The sequence below is a fragment of the Pseudophryne corroboree genome, chromosome 6, assembly GCF_028390025.1.
Source record: "Pseudophryne corroboree isolate aPseCor3 chromosome 6, aPseCor3.hap2, whole genome shotgun sequence".
Classification (NCBI taxonomy): domain Eukaryota; kingdom Metazoa; phylum Chordata; class Amphibia; order Anura; family Myobatrachidae; genus Pseudophryne; species Pseudophryne corroboree.
In genome coordinates, this window is record NC_086449.1 from 135,385,920 (window position 1) to 135,411,107 (window position 25,188).

Genomic DNA, 25,188 nt, shown 5'->3' on the forward strand with positions numbered 1-25,188 from the left:
ATATATATATATATATATATATATATATATATATATATATATATATATATAATATAAGAATTTACTTACCGATAATTCTATTTCTCGGAGTCCGTAGTGGATGCTGGGGTTCCTGAAAGGACCATGGGGAATAGCGGCTCCGCAGGAGACAGGGCACAAAAGTAAAGCTTTTACAGGTCAGGTGGTGTGTACTGGCTCCTCCCCCTATGACCCTCCTCCAGACTCCAGTTAGGTACTGTGCCCGGACGAGCGTACACAATAAGGGAGGATTTTGACTCCCGGGTAAGACTCATACCAGCCACACCAATCACACCGTACAACTTGTGATCTAAACCCAGTTAACAGTATGATAACAGAGGAGCCTCTGAAAGATGGCTTCCTAAACAATAACCCGAATTAGTTAACAATAACTATGTACAAGTATTGCAGATAATCCGCACTTGGGATGGGCGCCCAGCATCCACTACGGACTCCGAGAAATAGAATTATCGGTAAGTAAATTCTTATTTTCTCTATCGTCCTAAGTGGATGCTGGGGTTCCTGAAAGGACCATGGGGATTATACCAAAGCTCCCAAACGGGCGGGAGAGTGCGGATGACTCTGCAGCACCGAATGAGAGAACTCCAGGTCCTCCTTTGCCAGGGTATCAATTTTGTAAAAATTTACAAACGTGTTCTCCCCTGACCACGTAGCTGCTCGGCAGAGTTGTAATGCCGAGACCCCTCGGGCAGCCGCCCAAGATGAGCCCACCTTCCTTGCGGAATGGGCCTTAACAGATTTAGGCTGTGGCAGGCCTGCCACAGAATGTGCAAGTTGAATTTTGTTACAAATCCAACGAGCAATCGACTGCTTAGAAGCAGGTGCACCCAACTTGTTGGGTGCATACAGTATAAACAGCGAGTCAGATTTTCTGACTCCAGCCGTCCTTTAAATGTATATTTTTAAGGCTCTGACAACGTCCAACAACTTGGAGTCCTTCAAGTCGTCTGTAGCCGCAGGCACTACAATAGGCTGGTTCAGGTGAAACGCTGATACCACCTTAGGGAGAAAATGCGGACGCGTCCGCAGCTCTGCCCTATGTCGAATGGAAAATTAAATAAGTGCTTTTATAAAACAAAGCCGCCAGTTCAGATACTCTCCCGGCCGAAGCCAGGGCCAGTAACATAGTCACTTTCCATGTGAGATATTTCAAATCCACATTCTTTAGTGGTTCAAACCAATTGGATTTGAGGAAATCTAAAACTACATTTAGATCCCACGGTGCCACCTTAGGCACCACAGGAGGCTGTATATGCAGTACTCCTTTGATAAAATCTGGACCTCAGGGACTGAGGCCAATTCTTTTTGGAAGAATATTGATAGGGCCGAAATTTGAACCTTAATAGATCCCAATTTGAGACCCATAGACAATCCTGATTTCAGGAAATGTAGGAAAACGACCCAGTTGAAATTCCTCCATCGGAGCACTCCGCTGCTCGCACCACTCAACATATTTTCGCCAAATACGGCGATAATGCTTCGCGGTGACTTCCTTCCTTGCCTTTATCAAGGTAGGAATGACTTCTTCTGGAATGCCTTTTCCTTTTAGGATCTGGCATTCAAACGCCATGCCGTCAAACGCAGCCGCGGTAAGTCTTAAAAAAGACAAGGACCCTGCTGAAGCAGGTCCCTTCTCAGAAGTAGAGGCCACGGATCGTCCGTGACCATCTCTTGAAGTTCCGGGTACCAAGTCCTTCTTGGCCAATCCGGAGCCACTAGTCTTACTCCTCTTTGCCGTATAATCCTCAATACCTTTGGTATGAGAGGCAGAGGAGGAAACACATATACCGACTGGTACACCCAAGGTGTTACCAGCGCGTCCACAGCTATTGCCTGCGGATCTCTTGACCTGGCGCAATACCTGTCCAGTGTTTTGTTGAGGCGAGACGCCATCATGTCCACCATTGGTTTTACCCAACGGTTTAATAGCATGTGGAAAACTTCTGGATGAAGTCCCCACTCTCCCGGGTGAAAGTCGTGTCTGCTGAGGAAGTCTGCTTCCCAGTTGTCCACGCCCGGGATGAATACTGCTGACAGTGCTATCACGTGATTCTCCGCCCAGCGAAGGATCCTGGCAGCTTCTGCCATTGCCCTCCTGCTTCTTGTGCCGCCCTGTCTGTTTACATGGGCGACTGCCGTGATGTTGTCCGACTGGATCAACACCGGTCTTCCTTGAAGCAGAGGTTCCGCCTGGCTTAGAGCATTGTAGATTGCTCTTAGTTCCAGAATGCTTATGTGAAGAGACTTTTTCAGGCTCGACCACACTCCCTGGAAATTTCTTCCCTGTGTGACTGCTCCCCAGCCTCTCAGGCTGGCATCCGTGGTCACCAGGATCCAATCCTGCATGCCGAATCTGCGGCCCTCCAATAGATGAGCCTCCTGCAACCACCACAGAAGGGATACCCTTGTCCTCGGCGACAGGGTTATCCGCAGGTGCATCTGAAGATGCGACCCTGACCATTTGTCCAACAGATCCCTTTGCATGGAATCTGCCGAAAGGGATTGCTTCGTAAGAAGCTACCATTTTTTCCCAGGACTCTTGTGCATTGATGTACAGACACCTTTCCTGGTTTTAGGAGGTTCCTGACCAGGTCAGATAACTCCTTGGCTTTTTCTTCGGGAAGAAAAACCTTTTTCTGAACTGTGTCCAGAATCATCCCCAGGAACAGCAGACGAGTTGTCGGCATTAATTGGGATTTTGGAATATTCAGAATCCATCCGTGCTGCTTTAGCACCTCTTGAGATAGTGCTAAACCCATCTCTAGCTGTTCTCTGGACCTTGCCCTTATTAGGAGATCGTCCAAGTATGGGATAATTAATACGCCTTTTCTTCGAAGAAGAAATATTATCTCGGCCATTACCTTTGTAAAGACCCGAGGTGCCGTGGACAAACCAAACGGCAGCGTCTGAAACTGATAGTGACAGTTTTGTACAACGAACCTGAGGTACCCCTGTGTGAGGGGTAATTGGAACGTGGAGATACGCATCCTTGATGTCCAAGGATACCATAAAGTCCCCTTCTTCCAGGTTCGCTATCACTGCTCTGAGTGACTCCATCTTGAACTTGAACTTCTTTATGTACAGGTTCAAGGACTTCAGATTTAGAATAGGCCTTACCGAGCCATCCGGCTTCGGTACCACAAAAAGAGTGGAATAATACCCCTTCCCTTGTTGTAGAAGAGGTACCTTGACTATCACCTGCTGAGAATACAGCTTGTGAATGGCTTCCAAAACCGTCTCCCTTCCTGAGGGGGACGTTGGTAAAGCAGACTTCAGGAAACGGCGAGGTGGCTCTGTCTCTAATTTCAACCTGTACCCCTGAGATATTATCTGCAGGATCCAGGGATTTACCTGCGAGTGAGCCCACTGCGCGCTGTAATTCTTGAGACGACCGCCTACCGCCCCCGAGTCCGCTTGCGAAGCCCCAGCGTCATGCTGAGGCTTTTGTAGAAGCCGGGGAGGGCTTCTGTTCCTGGGAAGGAGCTGCCTGTTGCTGTCTCTTCCCTCGTCCTCTGCCTCGTGGCAGATATGAATAGCCCTTTGCTCTCTTATTTTTAAAGGAACGAAAGGGCTGCGGTTGAAAAGTCGGTGCCTTTTTCTGTTGGGGAGTGACTTGAGGTAGAAAGGTGGATTTCCCGGCCGTAGCCGTGGCCACCAAATCCGATAGACCGACCCCAAATAACTCCTCTACGCATCGCCTGTCCACTGTCGTGTCCATACAGCTCTTCTGGCCGAAATGGACATAGCACTTACCCGTGATGCCAGTGTGCAGATATCTCTCTGTGCATCACGCATATAAAGAAATGCATCCTTTATTTGTTCTAACGACAGTAAAATATTGTCCCTGTCCAGGGTATCAATATTTTCGATCAGGGACTCTGACCAAACTACCCCAGCACTGCACATCCAGGCAGTCGCAATAGCTGGTCGTAGTATAACACCTGCATGTGTGTATATACCTTTTTGGATATTTTCCATCCTCCTATCTGATGGATCTTTAAGTGCGGCCGTCTCAGGAGAGGGTAACGCCACTTGTTTTGATAAGCGTGTTAGCGCTTTGTGCACCCTAGGAGGTGTTTCCCAGCGCTCCCTAACCTCTGGCGGGAAAGGGTATAAAGCCAATAACTTCTTTGAAATTAGCAGTTTTTTTATCGGGGCACCCCACGCTTCATCACACACGTCATTTAATTCTTCTGATTCGGTAAAAACTACTGGTAGTTTTTTCACACCCCACATAATACCCTGTTTAGTGGTACCTGTAGTATCAGCTAAATGTAACATCTCCTTTATTGCCAAAATCATATAACGTGTGGCCCTACTGGAAAATACGGTTGATTCGTCACCTTCACCACCGGAATCAGTGCCTGTGTCTGGGTCTGTGTCGACCGACTGAGGCAAGGGGCGTTTTACAGCCCCTGACGGTGTTTGAGGCGCCTGGACAGGCACTAATTGAGTGTCCGGCCGCCTCATGTCGGCAAACGACTGCTTAAGCGAGTTGACGCTATCCCGTAATTCCACAAATAAAGGCATCCATTCTGGTGTCGACCCCCTAGGAGGTGACATCCTCATATTTGGCAATTGCTCCGCCTCCACACCAATAACGTCCTCATACATGTCGACACACACGTACCGACACACAGGGAATGCTCTATACGAAGACAGGACCCACTAGCCCTTTGGGGAGACAGAGGGAGAGTCTGCCAGCACACACCAAAAAGCGCTATATATGACAGGGATAGCCTTATGATTAAGTGCTCCCTTATAGCTGCTTTTATATTAATATATTGCCATTTATTTTGCCCCCCCTCTCTGTTATACCCTGTTTCTGTAGTGCAGTGCAGGGGAGAGACCTGGGAGCCTTCCTGACCAGCGGAGCTGTGACAGAAAATGGCGCCGTGTGCTGAGGAGATAGGCCCCGCCCCTTTTTCGGCGGGCTCGTCTCCCGCTATTTAGTACATTTAGGCAGGGGTAATATCTCCATATAGCCTCTGGGGCTATATGTGAGGTATTTTTAGCCTTTTTAAAGGTTTTCATTTGCCTCCCAGGGCGCCCCCCCCCCAGCGCCCTGCACCCTCAGTGACTGCCGTGTGAAGTGTGCTGAGAGGAAAATGGCGCACAGCTGCAGTGCTGTGCGCTACCTTAAGAAGACTGCAGGAGTCTTCAGCCGCCGATTCTGGACCTCTTCTTGCTTCAGCATCTGTGAGGGGGCCGGCGGCGTGGCTCCGGTGACCATCCAGGCTGTACCTGTGATCGTCCCTCTGGAGCTTCATGTCCAGTAGCCAAGAAGCCAATCCATCCTGCACGCAGGTGAGTTCACTTCTTCTCCCCTCTGTCCCTCGTTGCAGTGATCCTGTTGCCAGCAGGAATCACTGTAAAATAAAAAACCTAAGCTAAACTCTCTAAGCAGCTCTTTATGAGAGCCACCTAGAATTGCACCCTTCTCGGCCGGGCACAAAAATCTAACTGGAGTCTGGAGGAGGGTCATAGGGGGAGGAGCCAGTACACACCACCTGACCTGTAAAAGCTTTACTTTTGTGCCCTGTCTCCTGCGGAGCCGCTATTCCCCATGGTCCTTTCAGGAACCCCAGCATCCACTTAGGACGATAGAGAAATATATATATATATATATATATATATATTAAAAAATGAAGTATAAAAAAGCGCCTGGTAGTGTTGGTGACTCACTCCTCGTGAAAAAGATTTGTGATAATAAAACAGATAAATTATAATAAACTTAGCTGCGGGTATTTCTGGTAGATGACTCTTATAGACAGCACATGTAAAGGAGAGATAAAATAAACATAGTGTGTACTGTTTTCAAATTTCCACAGATGTTTTTCAGAATAAACAATTTATAGGAACTGTGCAGGTTCCAATTTTAAAAGGAGAAACTATGTTTAGTTAAAAACAATAGTTTAATGAACACACTCCTGCCAGAACATGCAGGTCACATATATAAATAAAACAGTACACAAAATAAAAGGACATATATAGCAGCTGATTCAAAAATAGAAAGTGCAGGTATTAATCGTACAATATAAAAGAATATAATAGGCTTATCTGTCCACAGGTATGGGTATTGGATTAAAATTCATCCATGAATGCAGGTATCAAACGTACAGAAAGTAAGATAAAAACATGGCTTATCTGTCCACGGATAGGAAGTCAGAAAGGGGTGGGCATCCAGTCCCTGTCCCAACGCGTTTCGTCCTGAAATGAGGACTTCTTCAAGGGGATGACATGTTATGGGAGTCCTGGGGTTTTTATCCTAAGGAATGGGGTCACATGTGAGGAAGTGATCTCACTTCCTGTGAGTTCCTCCGGTTTTTTTAGTGGAGTAAAATGATTCAAAACTAATCTCTTTTATAGTCTGGAGATGGCGAGGATATCTTAGTTAGAGCATAATGAGTTTGTTATAGATATAACAAATGTTTTTAGACTGGAGTTTAACCGAGTGTGGAACGCAAATACGTCACTTCCGGTTCGCGCTGTGGAACGCATCGCGTCACTTCCGTTATCGGTGATGCTCAGTTCAGTTCATAGTATGCTGGGGAGACGGCGCAATGATTAGTAAAGATGCCAAACAAGTTCATTGTCAGTTCATTGTTCAGTAATCTGGTTTCAAATATCGTTGTAACGCGACGTCACTTCCGGCCTGATAAGCAGAAAACGGATATTTCATTTCCGCCGACGTCACATCCTGTTGTTGGAACGCACGGCCATCTTTGATGGATGGATTTCATCTGTAAATGTTGGAACGCAAATATTCATAGACGCTTAAATATATATATATAAAATATTTATGAAATATTCATTTGGTGAGGAATAATCCTTATTAATAGTTCATTTAAAAATAGTGATAATAAATTAATTAATATGGAATAATTGTTGATTTAAAATTAGTGGTAATAAAGTGCCATATAAGTGATAAAGAAAAATAGCCGGGGGGAGGGGGGGGGGGGGGTTGGGAAAATTGGGGGAGTGGCTAGAAGGTGAGGATGAATTTAAAGAAAAGGAGCAATTTCGAATCCCTCGTTAAATCCTTGGGGTGACATAGTATTCAGCTCGAAGATCCAAAACATCTCTCTTTGTGACAATTTATTCAAGATGTCTCCGCCCCTTTCACCCAAGGTCACATTTTCAATACCTTTAAAGGTGAGGTTATCGGGGTTGGAGTTGTGCATTTCTTCAAAATGTCTATAAATCACGTGCGTTGAAACTTTATTTTTTATGTTTCTTACATGTTCTTGGATGCGTATTTTCAAACATCTTTTAGTTTTTCCGACATATCTCTGACCGCACGTGCATTCCAATAAATAGATCACCATAGTGGAATTGCAATTGATGAACGATTTAATAGTATATTCTTTTGTGTTGTCACTGTTGAAGAAAGTTTTTCTGTTTCTGTGGACTAATTTGCAGATTATGCATTTGCCGCATTTGTAACTTCCATGGCATTTCAATGTCGACACTGGTTTTGTTGTTTTCAGAAGACTTGGTGCTAGAATTTCCTTCAAGTTAGTAGTTTTCCTATATACAATATGTGGTTGAGAGGGAAGAATGTCTTTGAGGATAGGATCCATCATAAGGATGTTCCAATGTTTGCTCAATGATTGTTTAATGGCTGTTTCATGACAACTGTATGTTGTGACAAAAGGGATGGATGGCCGTTGAAGCACCTGATTATTTTTAGTTTGAGAATTCTGTATTGAATTTTTCTTAGTTTTTTCCAGGGCTTTTGAGATGATTTCTTCTGGATATTCCCTTTCAGCAAATCTCTTGGCATACAGCTGTAGTTGGTGGTCCTCATCTTCCCTCTGGCTGCAGTTTCTTTTAATCCGATAAAATTGTGAATATGGAATGTTTTGTTTCCAATTTTTTTGGTGACAGCTTTTGAAGTGTAGGTAGCTATTCGTGTCAACCTTTTTTATGAAGTTACACGTGATGATTTTAGTTTCTTTTGATGATAATATTAGATCCAGGAATTCGATTTTCTCTTTGTTATGCTTTTCTGTAAATTTCAGATTAAATTGGTTAGCTGATATCTTCTGAAAAAAGTCCAGGAATGAGGAGTCTGTTCCTTCCCAGATGATCAGTATATCATCGATATACCTTTTGTAGATCACCAACTGGTCGACAAATGCATTTTTCGTGAAGATGTTCTCTTCTTCCCAGCTGCCCATTAAAAGGTTGGCAAAGCTGGGGGCAAAAATAGTCCCCATGGCTGTTCCACGTGTTTGTAGGTAAAAGGACTCTTTGAATTTAAAATAATTGTGACTCAGAATAAATCTGATAAAATCACAAATAGCTTTTTTGTGTGTCGTACTTAAACTAGTATCCCTGTCCAGGAATTTTTTGCAAGCAGTAATTCCAGTTTCGTGTACAATACATGTGTACAGACTTTCTACGTCAATCGTCACCCACAAGTAAGTATCTTTCCAGATGATATTTTTTGTAGTTTCCAGTACACTGTTGGTGTCCTTTAGATAGGAAGGTAATTCAATTACATATTTTTTCAAGAAGAGGTCAATGTATTCCGATAAATGTGAGGTTAGGGAGTCAATGCCCGCGATAATTGGTCTGCCCGGGGGATTTGTCATGTTTTTATGTATCTTGGGAAGATAATAAAAAATTGGAATAATTGGGGATGTTATCATCAAAAACTGGTACTCTTCTTTTTCCAGGACAGAGCAATGTAGATAATGTATCAACAAGATTCTCAAATCCTCAGTGTACTGTTGTGTGGGGTCTTGAAGTAATTGTTTATAGGAGTTGATGTCACTTAGAAGACGAATAGCTTCTTTCTCATACGCTGATCTGTCTAAAATGACCACTCCTCCTCCTTTATCGGCCTGCTTGATCACAATTTCAGGATTTGTCTTCAGGTTTTTCAGGGCTTGCTTCTCATGATTCTTCAAATTGTTCTGTTTTATAGGTGGAAGGTCTTGCTCACATAAGTCTTTCTTCACTAGATCTTGGAATATGGCAATATGGTGTCCTTTGGATTCTAGCGGATAATATTTTGATTTTCTTTTTAAGCCTAATTTTGATTCAGGGATAGGATTTTTGTCGTTTTCCTTTTTGGCAAAGTGTCTTTTCAGTGTGAGGTTTCTAGTAAATTTATTAAGGTCTATAAAAGTATTGAACTTGTTCATCTGGCTTGATGGTGCGAATTTCAGTCCTTTACTCAATAATGATTTTTCAGATTCATTAAGTTTGTGTTGCGAGAGGTTAAAAATTCCATTGGACGTATTATATATATATATCTCCAATTTCCCACTCACTGAGCGCCAATGTGCCCCCCCTTTCTTATTTCCAACCTCTGAAGCGTTCAGCAGGGGAGAGTTCGGGGAGCCAGCGTTTCTCATGCAGCTCTGTGGAGAAAATAGCGCTGGTTAGTGCTGAGGGATCAAGCTCCGCCCCCCCAGCGGCGGGCTTCGGTCCCTCTTCAATTTTCACAAAAATGGCGGGGGATCATCTATTTGCTGCCTCCGCAGCCTAATAGCACCTTACTGCCCAAAAACGAGGTTTATTGCTGCCCAGGGCGCGCCCCCCCCCCCACCCCCCTGCGCCCATCAGTGCTGTCTGTGTGTTGTGTATGGGAGCAATGGCGCGCAGCTTACCGCTGCGCGCCTTACCTCATGAACATCTGAAGTCTTCTGCCGCCTGAGATGTCTTCTTGTTTCTCATACTCACCCGGCTTCTATCTTCCGGCATATGTGAGGACGGCGGCGCGGCTCCGGGACGAACCCCAGGGTGAGACCTGTGTTCCGACTCCCTCTGGAGCTAATGGCGTCCAGTAGCCTACGAAGCAGAGCCTATCAGTTAAGTAGGTCTGCTTCTCTCCCCTCAGTCCCACGATGCAGGGAACCTGTTGCCAACAGGACTCCCTGAAAATAAAAAACCTAACAAAATTCTTTTTCCACAGAAAACTCAGGAGAGCTCTCTGCAGTGTACCCTTCTCCTCTGGGCACAGAATCTAACTGAGGTCTGGAGGAGGGGCATAGAGGGAGGAGCCAGTGCACACCCATAGGAAAAGTTCTTTTAGGTGCCCATGTCTCCTGCGGAGCCCGTCTATACCCCATGGTCCTTATGGAGTCCCCAGCATCCTCTAGGACATAAGAGAAAAGTAGAATGGAGATGCAGGGGGTGGGAGAGCCGCGGGCAGACGGGGGAGAGCAGCGCTACAGCAGTAGCTATATAGCCGCTGCTGTAGCGCTGCTCTCCCCAGTCTATCCCGCGGCTCTTCCCCCTCCCGTATGTCTGTCTCTCCCTATCCCTACTCTCCATGGCCCCGCATCACAGCCGCCGCTCACAGCAGCGTCCTCCCGGCTCCAGGTGGACGCTGCTGTGAGCTGCGGCTGTGACATCCTCCTGCTCTCCCCGCGGCTCTCCCAGTCACTGCTCCCGCATCCCACTCATTTCGACTTTTTTTAAAGTCGAAGTGAGATGATCGAAAAGGGGGCCAAAACCTGTCAGTTTTGGCCCTGTTTTCGACACAAGCACGTGGATCGGCAGCTATTCCGCCAATCCACGTGCTTTTCCACAAGTCGAATTCCTCGACTTGTCGAATATATTGAATAGGTTGAAACCCCTTCCGACATAAAATAAAAAGTTGAAAACTGCCATCTTTTCGACAGATTGCAGCTTTCGACGTCAGTTGAATGTACCCCTTAATTGTCATTGGTGCAGATAGGGTAAGCTTGCCAGCACTGTGACAGCCAAATGCAGGGAATCTCTAATTGCCCACCACTGGGATCGGTTTAGGGCGGCTTGCTTGGCATCACAATATGGAAGTGCAAGGATTGAAGGTCTTGGGCACTCTGCTTTAGCCATGTCTTCTTTGGCGCACAACGCGCTATTTGCCATCCATCCGGGCGTGTCATTTAGGCACGGGTATGGGATTCTTTTAGGCTCAATTCTGCAGACATGTCCGAACCACTTTAAATGCTGTCTTTTCCTGCACCTTTACATGTACTCTTTATTTTATGGTTAATGGTTTGCCAGGGGACAAAACGAAACGTTATGGCAGTGGTGCTCGGCATTACACAAACACCTAGGGCTGTACAGTAGTAAGGACATCTTGTTGAGTAAGTCATCCTGTTCTAGTGGTCACATCTAGTTATGCAAACTCCCATCACCCCATTCTATTAACTGCAGCAGCTCCTTCCTCATACTCTGACTAACCTTACATAATCATCTAGTACGGAGATACCAGATAAGATCTCCAGTCCTGTATAGACAACATACTACATGCTGTTACATATGCTCTTAGAAAAAGAAAAACCCTGCCCACGACTGTGAAAGCAATTCTGTGGGCTAAACGCACACCGGTGAGAATGCACTTCACTACAAACCAGTTAACGTCCCCGGCCTTAATGGCTGCATCCACTGTAAGAAGTAATCTATTAGATCATCATACCTCCGCTATACTGAATGCGGGTCATGTGCTGGCACGTAGCAAGCAGCTCTCACCGACACCACAACAGGCTCCTTACTGTTCTAGGATGTGGCGGAGGGAGAAAATGGATTTGGCTGTTTTTGTTGTTGTTTTTTTAACTTAAGCACCGACGGGGGAATAATGCGCATTATAAGCTGCTCATTTGCTTTTAAACTACTTCTAACTGAACATTTTCTTTAAAAAGGTTACATAGAATTACTATCCCCCTGGGTGTCAAATAATAAGGATCTTCAAAGCCTCTTGGATTGCAGCAGCATGTTATACTGTATGCTCATGGACCATCTTCCAAATGATGTTTAGTATCCTTATATTTTACACTGTTACTCTCATCATATATGGTTACGCGTGTCCCAGAAAATCAAACTCATGGCTGTTCTGTGACACGGAATAGCTGCAGAGTTAAAGGAGCAGGCCTGCACTCCTGTCCCACGCAGATATTTCATAACACACATCAGCACAGACCAGGAATGACACGGCACTTTCAGCTCAATCATTCAGCCAAATAGTTTGGGTGGGGAATTAAACAGGCATTTACGCAAGATCACAATGATATGTAGGTACTTCTGAAAAACAAAATGCAGCTTTGAGAAGCAGATAAGCCCTTTAGCTAGTGCACAAACTGTTTTATGAACTGGCTGCAAAGAGTTCTAACCAAAGGGAGAGGCACTTGCCAAGACTCATTAATTTCAAACATGTTTCATCTGTTTCCTCACTCTGTAAACTAATCCAAACTGCAATCCTGGAAATCCTCTACATTGCAGGGTGGTGAGAGTTTACTGCGCGTCTGCTGCTGGGAATTGGGGGATTCTGTAAGACCTGGCATTCTGTATTGCTGCCTATTGGAGACTACAGGGCACCTCTGAACATAGGAGCAAATGCAGAAACCTTAGACTATTCTACAATGACGTTTCTGACTAATGTATCTTCATTGTGTCCTGTATTTTATCACCAAGTACACAAAGGGTGGCATCTGATAACCAGCAATAGTGCCGCGGTCGCGAAAAATGGTCGTTTTCAGAATTATTTTTTTTCAATTCATCAACCCTATCCAATTAGGTCCCACGAAAAACACACGTTTTTCATGCTAAAATACATAAGTCCTGCAAAAAGCCACGGACCTGTGTATTTTCACGGCACTTATCGCGATTATGCTTTGCGTGTCTGAGACACGTGAAGCATAATCACAGCTAAGTGCCAGATTCAGGGATAAGCACAGGCTTTTCAGGGCTAATTGGATAGCCCCCGGCAAACCAATTAGCCGCGGCTAATTGGATACCCCCCAAAGAGCTTGGGACCTCCGCAAAGTCAGAACTTGCTGCGTGCACAAACCTATTATATTGTACCACTTTTGTGATCGTCACTTTATAGCAGATACACACTAGTAGCATCTGACAATGCAGCATATACGGCCCGATTCAGACCTGACCGCTGTTCTGCAAAATCGCACAGCAGCCGATCGAATGACTGCGCATGCACCGCAATGGTGCAAAAACGTCGATCGCATGGGCGTTTGCAAGGTGATTGACAGGAAGAGGGCGTTTGTGGGTGTTAACTGGCCGTTTTCTGGGAGTGTCAGGAAAAATACAGGTGATCCCAAGCGTTTCAAGGCAGGTGTGTGACGCCAGCTCCAGACCCGAACAGCCTGTTTGTATCACACTGTAGGAGTAAGTCCTGGGCTGCGCACAGACTGCACAGTATGGAGAAATCATTTGATGGTGAGTAAGTTGCGAATGGATTTGCAGCTGTCCTCTGTCTGGTGGAATTTTCGCACGCCGTACACATGCAATCGCACACTTGCACAGGGCGGGTTTTCACTATCCCTGGGTGGCGACTATCTGACCTCTGCAAATATGCAGCACAGTGATCAGGTCCGATTTAGGCCCATAGTTGCTGACTTCTTGCCTTAACATTTAAAGCAATATAACCCCTCAAACTGAAGGGGGACACTAGGTAACCTATATTTTACCAAAATACACAGTTTACTGGCACTGAGGTTTGCCAATTCTATGGATGTACTGTGTCAGCAGTGTCATTTTACCTCTTACTGCATTGTTGCAGCATTTTAATTATAGCACATGCTATAGATGTGTCCTCATACACTTTCGCCACAGTTGCACCAAACAGTCCTTCTTGGAGCGCATATATGTATATATATATATATATATATATATATATATATATATATATATATATATATATATATATATATATATATATATATATATATATATATATATATATACACACACATATATATACACACACACATATATATACATATATACACACACACACACACAAACAGATATAAAACAGATAAATAGGTCTTTGCACTTAATAGCCAGGGGGGGGGGGAATCAACTTGGCGCTTACCGGAAATGCAGGACTTACAGCACCAAACCAGTAAGAAACAAAAAAAACACAGTTCTATAATAAAAGGCAAGCAGGGAAATCCACTTCAGCTAATGGGTTTTCAGAGAAATCAATCCAAAAGAATATTCTATTTTGCCTTTTGGGTGAAATAAATCAGACTGTGTAACATACTAGCTCCTCTGCAGAGGACGCCAGCTGAATGTTACCATACTGGTAAAGGTGTAAGTCTGGAACTTCACGTCACTCTACACTCACAATAGAGTACAATTAATTGCATGCTACAGATGACTGCTGGAGTAAGCAGAAGTTGACTACAGTAGCTGGAGGGAACTTGTACTGCATCAATAGGGTTGCACCCACTAACGCAAGAGAATACAGTCAGTCACAAATGTAATAAAACAACGACCCAAGCCACTTTTCAGGCTGACCCACTGTTTCTTCTCAATACATATAAGAAGTATAGCAAGCCAGCTAGTATTGACCTATCTAGTTGTTCATTCTAGCACCCAGCATCTGTCACAACCCATGCAGTTCCTCTCTCCTGTTTGGGGAGTCGTTTGCTGCTCTAGAGCTTCTAGCACACTCTGGTCGGGTGTAGTACTGGTGACCGGCGGTCTCCTGACCGCCGGTCACCTTACCGACGCCGGGATCCCGGCAGCATACCGACGCCGGGATCCCGGCGGGGAGGGGCGAGTGCAGCAAGCCCCTTGCGGGCTCGCTGCGCTCGCCACGCTGCGGGCTCAGTGGCGACCTGCGGTCGCCACGGGTTCTATTCCCACTCTATGGGTGTCGTGGACACCCACGAGTGGAAATAGTCCCTGTTGGTCGGCACGCCAACCATCGGGATAGTGAGCAGTCGGGCTCAAGGAGGAGGTCATGTGACTGTCGGTCAGCTGACCGGCGGTCACATGACTACCACCCCTCTGGTCTGTATCTCAGTGCTGAGATACAGAACAGAGTGTGCTATAAGAACCAGAGCAGGAAAAAGGAACTGCATAGGTTGTGACAGATGCAGGGCGCTAGAATGAAGACTACCTATCTCCTTCAGCACTTAATGAAAACTGGGGAAGTCAGCTCATTAAAAAAAGTTAGCTCATTAAATGATGCCTTCTCAATCCTAGACCACTGGGTTAATGAGAAGTGCCAGATGGATGAAAGAATGCATTAAAGGTGTCGTTACTACATAGGACGTACATTTCCAAGGTGGTCCCACTCACTGCTAGAGACCCTGGGGGTCACTGCATGTAACCGTTTTCCTGGGGTTCTTAAAAGATCTGTAAATGGGTGAGGGCGGCCAATCACAAGCTGCACTTTTTAATGAAAGTGACTGTAACTTAAGACATGGCAGTAATTCACAATATAGCCACAACACTAGACAATAAATGACCCTAGTTTATCAAGATCACTCTGTATATCTACGTTGTGCAAGTGCAGCAATGAGATGTTACATAATTAGAAATGGGAGAAAACGAGGAGTAAAGAGAATGATAAGGACAAAGATCAGCAGGAAAATTGGAGGGAGTACACACAGCTTTCAGGTAGGAGTGTGACCCATTACCTACAAACCAAGCTTCAAACACAGGCTACTGTGCCAACAGTACTGGACTGCAGGACGATACACCAAAGCAGGTCGTTACAGGGCTCAGATGTAGTCACATTATAGAAAGTCCACTGCAAATGGTTAAGAGGACAAAAAAAAAAACAGAATAATTGTAACACCAATAGGCGATGCCAGGTATACCCAATGCATAATGGGAGACCAGTACAAGGCAAAGGCATCGGTAAACTGGTGCACTGTGCCATATTAATTACAGACTGTGATGTAAGCAGCCACAACGGAGACAATTTGATATATTTTACTCAAGAACACAAGTCAATGTGTTGGTACAATTTCTCCTGCACTACTTACACCCAGTTTACCAATGACTCCTACCCACATCCCTGTGCCATGGTCCTGAAGATGACATGTTCAGTCAGGACCTACACAGCAACAACAAAACGTCTCCAATGAGATAACCAAGTTACTATAGTAGCAGACCTATACAATTAGATCTGTTAAAATGATGTACACAACTGGAGCAGAGTTGAGAATTCTAAAATTGTAACAATGCAATACTTACATTCCCTCTTCTTACTCCAGTTCTTCCTCCTATGATTTAAAAACACCCTCCTTGGGGTCGATTCAATTCGGCAACTTATAAATAGTGCCAGGAATTAGCTCCCGACGCTATTCAATTCAGCTAAAGTTAAGTCGGCGAAAGCCCGTTCTCGCCGACTTAACAGTTAGTTTAGTCGGGAGAACGGGCATTCTCCGACTTAACTTCCCGCAGCGATGCCGATTCCCGGCAGAATCAGCCTCGCGGCAGCACTTTTGTCGGTTTTCTGCTCTCACCCCCCGGGGATGAGAGAAGAATTCCCGACAATTGCGGGTAACTAGCAGCTGAATTGAATAGCGTCAGGAGCTAATCCCCGGCACTATTCATAAATTGCCGAATTGAATCGACCCCTTTGTGTATATATATGGAATGGTGTGCAAAAAAAAAATAGAAAGGCTGAGAGACTGGCATCTCCATGCCCACAAACCAATACTGGCCCATCTGACAACCAAATCAGTTTGGGATGATTATTTTCTAAAACTTTTGAGATTGAATTAAAAGAAAAAACGGTGACAATGAAAATGTTCAATATGCTGAAATCATTTCAAGACATTACAAGTCACGTAAACTCAGAGCTTATATCACGTGTTTCACGTTATAAATCACCAATATGTATTGCTTTTCAAAATCCTGCTTTGACAAAGTTTTATGCCAGTGAAAGTACATTATAAATTACATGGATTGAGCCCATTTGCCCTAATAACCCCATACCCACTTCTGTTTGCGAGCGCTGCCACTTGCGTTCCCTTTGCTTTCCACTTAGCACTTTCAAGCACAGGCTTTTTGCTTGCGGGACAAGTGCTAAAAGTCCTATTCAATTCTGTCACGTTGTAAGTCTTGTTGCTACTTGCTAGCATGCAGTAAGGCACAGATACTGGCTTAAGTGCCCAGTTATGCAATTACAGCACGCACCAATGATGAGTTTAAAGGCCCATACACACTGGGCGATTTTGAGATGAAAGCAGCTCACTTTTGGGGTTTTGAGCTGCTTTCAGCTCAAAACCGCCCAGTGTGTATGCCCCGGCGATGAGCGCTGATGCGTGCTCCAGTTTCATCGCCGGCGGACGCCGTTCATCTGCTGGTATTACCAGTAGATGAACGGCTTTCCATAGCGTCCTGCTATGGAAAGCCGTTCACCCCCGCTGACATCTCTGGCCAGGGGGGAAAAAGCACCCAGTGTGTATGCACCTTTACACAGATTTATGTTGACACCCTCCTGTTGTGTGAAAAGAAATGCGTTAGTTACACCATCTGGATTTACTGCTGGCAGTACTTTAATAGCTACAGGGTCTTAACCCAGGAGCTAAAAGCCCACTGTAAAGGGGGGTACTCACGGAGCGATATTCTAAGCAATCTGACTAGATTGCTTAGAATATCAGCATGATCGCTCCGTGTGTAGCCCCCTCAGCGATAGCGATGCGCGGCCCCGCACATCGCTATCGCTGCTGCTAGATTGGCCTGCATGCAGGCCAATCTAGCGGGTCGCTCACTTCACCCGCTGGGTAAAGTGAGTGGCCCCCCCGTCTCCCCCCGCACGCTCAGCACAGATCGCGCTGTGCTGAGCGGCAGGAGAGATGTGTGCTGAGCGGTTCGCTCAGCACACATCTCTCCTTAATCGGCCCGTGGGTACTGGGCTTAAGCCCCAATGCTGCCTGAATAACCCCAACTATGTCAAATATAACTGCAATAGACAGTCATTGGGGTCAATTCTATTCGGCAACTAAAGAATAGCGCCGGGAATTAGCTCCCGACGCTATTCAATTCTGCTACTAGTTGCCCGCAATTGTCGGGAATTCTTCTCTCATCCCCGGGGGATGAGAGAATAAACCCGACAAAAGTGCTGCCTCACGGCCGGCGCGAGGCTGATTCTGTCGGGAATCAGCCTCGCGCCGGGTAGTTAAGTCGGAGAATGCCCGTTCTCCCGACAAAACTACCTGTTAAGTCGGCGAGACCGGGACATCGCCGACTTAACTTTAGCTGAATTGAATAGCGTCGGGAGCTAATTCCCGGCGCTATTCTTTAGTTGCCGAATAGAATTGACCCCATTGCAATTTTGTTATCCCCAGCGTGTAACCACCATAGAGTTGGTACCAAATAACGGATATTCTGGTGGAGTAAAGCAACAGTAATTTAGAAGAATTAAACTATTTGGGCAACAGCAGCGGGCGATCCCCTATCCTTAACTAAATGGTCTATCCATACACAAATGGATACTATGCATAAATATGCATTCAAAAAAATAAGAATTTACTTACCGATAATTCTATTTCTCGGAGTCCGTAGTGGATGCTGGGGTTCCTGAAAGGACCATGGGGAATAGCGGCTCCGCAGGAGACAGGGCACAAAAAAAGTAAAGCTTTACTAGGTCAGGTGGTGTGCACTGGCTCCTCCCCCTATGACCCTCCTCCAGACTCCAGTTAGGTACTGTGCCCGGACGAGCATACACAATAAGGGAGGCATTTTGAATCCCGGGTAAGACTCATACCAGCCACACCAATCACACCGTACAACTTGTGATCTAAACCCAGTTAACAGTATGATAACAGAAAGGGCCTCTTAAAGATGGCTCCTTAACAATAACCCGAATTAGTTAACAATAACTATGTACAAGTATTGCAGATAATCCGCACTTGGGATGGGCGCCCAGCATCCACTACGGACTCCGAGAAATAGAATTATCGGTAAGTAAATTCTTATTTTCTCTATCGTCCTAAGTGGATGCTGGGGTTCCTGAAAGGACCATGGGGATTATACCAAAGCTCCCAAACGGGCGGGAGAGTGCGGATGACTCTGCAGCACCGAATGAGAGAACTCCAGGTCCTCCTTTGCCAGGGTATCAAATTTGTAAAATTTTACAAACGTGTTCTCCCCCGACCACGTAGCTGCTCGGCAGAGTTGTAATGCCGAGACCCCTCGGGCAGCCGCCCAAGATGAGCCCACCTTCCTTGTGGAGTGGGCTTTTACAGTTTTAGGCTGTGGCAGGCCTGCCACAGAATGTGCAAGTTGAATTGTGTTACAAATCCAACGAGCAATCGACTGCTTAGAAGCAGGTGCGCCCAACTTGTTGGGTGCATACAGTATAAACAGCGAGTCAGATTTTCTGACTCCAGCCGTCCTTGAAATGTATATTTTTAAAGCTCTGACAACGTCCAACAACTTGGAGTCCTCCAAGTCGCTAGTGGCCGCAGGCACCACAATAGGTTGGTTCAGATGAAATGCTGATACCACTTTAGGGAGAAAATGCGGACGAGTCCGCAGTTCTGCCCTATCCGAATGGAAGATTAGATAAGGGCTTTTATAAGATAAAGCCGCCAATTCAGATACTCTCCTGGCAGAAGCCAGGGCCAGTAACATAGTCACTTTCCATGTGAGATATTTCAAATCCACCTTTTTCAATGGTTCAAACCAATGGGATTTGAGGAAATCTAAAACTACATTTAGATCCCACGGTGCCACCGGAGGCACCACAGGAGGCTGTATATGCAGTACTCCTTTGACAAAAGTCTGGACCTCAGGGACAGAGGCCAATTCTTTTTGGAAGAATATTGACAGGGCCGAAATTTGAACCTTAATGGATCCCAATTTGAGACCCATAGACAATCCTGATTGTAGGAAATGTAGGAAACGACCCAGTTGAAATTCCTCCGTCGGAACACTCCGATCCTCGCACCACGCAACATATTTTCGCCAAATGCGGTGATAATGTTTCACGGTGACTTCCTTCCGTGCCTTAATCAAGGTAGGAATGACTTCTTCTGGAATGCCTTTCCCTTTTAGGATCTGGCGTTCAACCGCCATGCCGTCAAACGCAGCCGCGGTAAGTCTTGAAAGAGACAGGGACCCTGCTGTAGCAGGTCCCTTCTCAGAGGTAGAGGCCACGGTTCGTCCGTGAGCATCTCTTGAAGTTCCGGGTACCAAGTTCTTCTCGGCCAATCCGGAACCACTAGTATTGTTCTTACTCTTCTTTGCCGTATGATCTTCAATACCTTTGGTATGAGCGGCAGAGGAGGAAACACATACACTGACTGGTACACCCAAGGAGTTACCAGTGCGTCCACAGCTATTGCCTGTGGATCTCTTGACCTGGCGCAATATTTGTCCAGTTTCTTGTTGAGGCGAGACGCCATCATGTCTACAATTGGTCTTTCCCAACGGTCTATTAACATGTTGAAGACCTCTGGATGTAGACCCCACTCTCCCGGATGAAGATCGTGTCTGCTGAGGAAGTCTGCTTCCCAGTTGTCCACGCCCGGGATGAACACTGCTGACAGTGCTATCACGTGATTCTCCGCCCAGCGAAGAATCTTGGCAGCTTCTGCCATTGCACTCCTGCTTCTTGTGCCGCCCTGCCTGTTTACATGGGCGACCGCCGTGATGTTGTCCGACTGAATCAACACCGGCTTCCCTTGCAGGAGAAGTTCCGCCTGGCTTAGAGCATTGTAGATTGCTCTTAGTTCCAGAATGTTTATGTGAAGAGACTTTTCCAGGCTCGTCCATACTCCCTGGAAGTTTCTTCCTTGTGTGACTGCTCCCCAGCCTCTCAGGCTGGCGTCCGTGGTCACCAGGATCCAATCCTGAATGCCGAATCTGCGGCCTTCTAATAGGTGAGCCTTCTGCAACCACCACAGAAGTGACACCCTTGTCTTTGGTGACAGGGTTATTCGCAGGTGCATCTGCAGATGCGACCCTGACCATTTGTCCAACAGATCCCTTTGGAATATTCTTGCATGGAATCTGCCGAATGGAATTGCTTCGTAAGAAGCCACCATTTTTCCCAGGACTCTTGTGCATTGATGTACTGACACCTTTCCTGGTTTTAGGAGGTTCCTGACCAGGTCGGATAACTCCTTGGCTTTTTCCTCGGGAAGGAAAACCTTTTTCTGGACCGTGTCCAGAATCATTCCTAGGAACAGCAGACGAGTTGTCGGGATTAATTGGGATTTTGGAATATTCAGAATCCACCCGTGTTGTCTTAGCACCTCTTGAGATAGTGCTAATCCTGTCTCCAGCTGTTCTCTGGACCTTGCCCTTATCAGGAGATCGTCCAAGTATGGGATAACTAATACGCCTTTTCTTCGAAGAAGAATCATCATCTCGGCCATTACCTTGGTAAAGACCCGAGGCGCCGTGGACAATCCGAACGGCAGCGTCTGAAACTGATAGTGACAGTTTTGAACAACGAATCTGAGGTACCCCTGGTGTGCGGGGTAAATCGGAACGTGGAGATACGCATCCTTGATGTCCAAGGATACCATAAAGTCCCCTTCTTCCAGGTTCGCTATCACTGCTCTGAGTGACTCCATCTTGAACTTGAACTTTTTTATGTAGATGTTCAAGAACTTTAGATTTAGAATAGGCCTTACCGAGCCATCCGGCTTCGGTACCACAAATAGAGTGGAATAATACCCCTTTCCTTGTTGTAAGAGGGGTACTTTGACTATCACCTGCTGAGAGTACAGCTTGTGAATGGCGTCCAAAACCATCTCCCTTTCGGACGAGACGGTTGGTAACGCAGACTTCAGGAAACGATGAGGAGGATCTGTCTCTAATTCCAACCTGTACCCCTGAGATATTATCTGCAGGATCCAGGGGTCTACCTGCGAGTGAGCCCACTGCGCGCTGTAATTTTTGAGACGGCCGCCCACTGTCCCCGAGTCCGCTTGAGAGGCCCCAGCGTCATGCTGAGGTTTTTGCAGGAGCCGGGGAGGGCTTCTGTTCCTGGGAAGGAGCTGCCTGTTGGTGTCTCTTCCCTCTGCCTCTGCCTCGTGGCAGGTACGACAAGCCCTTTGCTCTCTTATTTTTGTAGGAGCGAAAGGGCTGCGGTTGAAAGGTCGGTGCCTTTTTCTGTTGGGGAGTGACTTGAGGTAAAAAGGTGGATTTCCCGGCAGTAGCCGTGGCCACCAAGTCTGATAGACCGACTCCAAATAACTCCTCCCCTTTATACGGCAAAACTTCCATATGACGTTTTGAATCCGCATCACCTGTCCACTGTCGTGTCCATAAGGCTCTTCTGGCTGAAATGGACATAGCACTCACCCGAGATGCCAGTGTGCAGATATCTCTCTGTGCATCACGCATATAGATAAATGCATCCTTTATTTGTTCTAACGACAGCAAAACCTTGTCCCTATCTAGGGTATCAATATTTTCAATCAGGGATTCTGACCAAACTACTCCAGCACTGCACATCCAGGCAGTTGCTATAGCTGGTCGTAGTATAACACCTGCATGTGTGTATATACTCTTTTGAATAACTTCCATCCTCCTATCTGATGGATCCTTAAGTGCGGCCGTCTCAGGAGAGGGTAACGCCACTTGTTTAGATAAGCGTGTGAGCGCCTTGTCCACCTTAGGGGGTGTTTCCCAGCGCGCCCTAACCTCTGGCGGGAAAGGGTATAATGCCAATAATTTTTTTTTTTTTTTTTTTTTTTTGAAATTATCAACTTTCTATCAGGAGCAACCCACGCTTCATCACACACGTCATTTAACTCTTCTGATTCAGGAAAAACTGTTGGTAGTTTTTTCACACCATACATAATACCCTGTTTTACGGTATCTGTAGTATCAGCTAAATGTAACGTCTCCTTCATTGCCAAAATCATATAACGTGTGGCCCTACTGGAAAATACGTTTGAATTTCCACCGTCGTCACTAGAATCAGTGCCTGTGTCTGGGTCTGTGTCGACCGACTGAGGCAAAGGGCGTTTTACAGCCCCTGACGGTGTTTGAGGCGCCTGGACAGGCATTAATTGATTGTCCGGCCGCCTCATGTCCTCAACCGACTGTTTAAGTGAAGATAAACTATCACGTAATTCCACAAATAAAGGCATCCATTCTGGTGTCGACCCCCTGGGGGGTGACATCTGCATATTTGGCAATTGCTCCGCCTCCACACCAATATCGTCCTCATACATGTCGACACCACGTACCGACACACACAGCAGACACACAGGGAATGCTCTAATGAAGACAGGACCCACTAGCCCTTTTGGGGAGACAGAGGGAGAGTCTGCCAGCACACACCAAAAAGCGCTATATATAACAGGGATAGCCTTATAATTAAGTGCTCCCTTATAGCTGCTTTAATATATACAATATATAGCCATTAATGTGCCCCCCCTCTCTGTTTTACCCTGTTTCTGTAGTGCAGTGCAGGGGAGAGACCTGGGAGCCGTCCTGACCAGCGGAGCTGTGACAGAAAATGGCGCCGTGTGCTGAGGAGATAGGCCCCGCCCCTTTCACGGCGGGCTCTTCTCCCGCTATTATTTTAGTCAGGCAGGGGTTAAATATCTCCATATAGCCCCTGTGGGCTATATGTGAGGTATTTTTAGCCTTTTATAAGGTTTTTATTTGCCTCTCAGAGCGCCCCCCCCCAGCGCTCTGCACCCTCAGTGACTGCCGTGTGAAGTGTGCTGAGAGGAAAATGGCGCACAGCTGCAGTGCTGTGCGCTACCTTATGAAGACTGAGGAGTCTTCAGCCGCCGGTTTCTGGACCTCTTCACGCTTCAGCATCTGCAAGGGGGTCGGCGGCGCGGCTCCGGGACCGGACTCCATGGCTGGGCCTGTGTTCGATCCCTCTGGAGCTAATGGTGTCCAGTAGCCAAGCAGCAAATCCACTCTGCACGCAGGTGAGTTTACTACTTCTCCCCTAAGTCCCTCGTTGCAGTGATCCTGTTGCCAGCAGGACTCACTGTAAAGTAAAAAAACCTAAACTAAACTTTCTCTAAGCAGCTCTTTAGGAGAGCCACCTAGATTGCACCCTTCTCGTTCGGGCACAAAATCTAACTGGAGTCTGGAGGAGGGTCATAGGGGGAGGAGCCAGTGCACACCACCTGACCTAGTAAAGCTTTACTTTTTTTGTGCCCTGTCTCCTGCGGAGCCGCTATTCCCCATGGTCCTTTCAGGAACCCCAGCATCCACTTAGGACGATAGAGAAATAAGAATTCCCTCCTCCCCCCCCGTCTTTAGATAGCAGAGCAGGGGTCTCAGGTGGATGCAGTACCATCCCATCATTGCCCAACACCCCTGCCTCACCTCTGGGCTCTGTCATCGGTGCATGAGACAGGTTATTAATGCTTCCTCCCATATACACCTCAGCATTCCCCTATGCGACCTGTATACATCCCATATCTGCTCACTTACTACTAATAGTGGGGAACTGTATTATCCCTTATATACCAGCAATGGGCAGCTACAGGTCAGTACACACACTCCATACACTAAGTAGTAGAGCATAAAAAAAAAAACCCACAAGTGTGCACCTGTGCTATATATCTGTATTATGATGCGTGTCCTGTGTATACTACACTACATATAACATGCAGAGTGCCACAGTGCCCTGCTGCAGCCACGCTGCTCCCCATGCCGAGCGCCATCACACCTGTCACCGCACGACCCCGCCCCCTCCATGCCTCTTACCTTGACAGAGTCCACCGGATACATGACCGAGTGCTCCAGGATCCCTGCCACGGCTCCGGCTACCATGTGCGTCAGCGGGGACACCCCGTCCGGCAGACTCTCGTAGTCGTCCCCGTCTCCCGGCAGTGAGGGCGCCTCCTCTCTCGCCTCCATCGGTATGCCGGCACTTCGCAGCTCCATGAGGCTGCCGTGGACAGGGGCGGCGCAGAACCCTCCCACGGGTGCAACGAGCGGGCCGTGCTCTGCCCGCTGTCTGCAGCCAGGACGCCGCGCACCGACCGACAGGGTCCAGGGTGACGTCACGACACGGGGCGGGGACGAGAGGTTACTGCTTGGGGCGGGGCCAGCGGACCATGTGTCCGAGAGCGCAGCCGCGGCGTCCCTCTCTACCTTGGAGACTGGCGGTGGCCACGCCCTATCACTGGCAAGAGGGTTCGCTGCTCGTGTCACATGGTGCGGGCCGGGGACGCGGGAAACTACTGGGACTGGATGCGGGCGAGGCCAGAACTCTGCAAATAGCAAACGTGGTGACTGGGGATCCAGGGGTCTGCAAACTGCAGTACAGGCACTGGGTGGGCGGCAGCTGCATATTTCCCAACATGACCCTCTCCAGGAGGGACACAAATGCTCTGCTTTTGCACTTTTTTTTTTTAATGTATGACTGCCGGCACTTGTGTTGAACAGGTTAGTGTATAAGCAAGGTGTTTCTCCACAGGTGATGGCAATCATAAATTAAGAGGG

The 25,188-nt window shown here is 46.8% G+C and overlaps 1 protein-coding gene across 1 annotated transcript in view; it reads right to left on the reverse strand.

Annotated features, from left to right (window-relative positions):
* The window catches only part of LOC134936693 (mitoferrin-1-like), a 55,450-nt gene extending 30,608 nt beyond the window's left edge, over window positions 1–24,842 (reverse strand). The window contains exon 1 of the mRNA XM_063931870.1: window positions 24,448–24,842. Within this exon, the coding sequence (XP_063787940.1) occupies window positions 24,448–24,627 (180 nt within the window). The 5' untranslated portion in view covers window positions 24,628–24,842. The remainder of the gene's footprint in view (window positions 1–24,447) is intronic.
* Window positions 24,843–25,188: the final 346 nt, after the last annotated feature.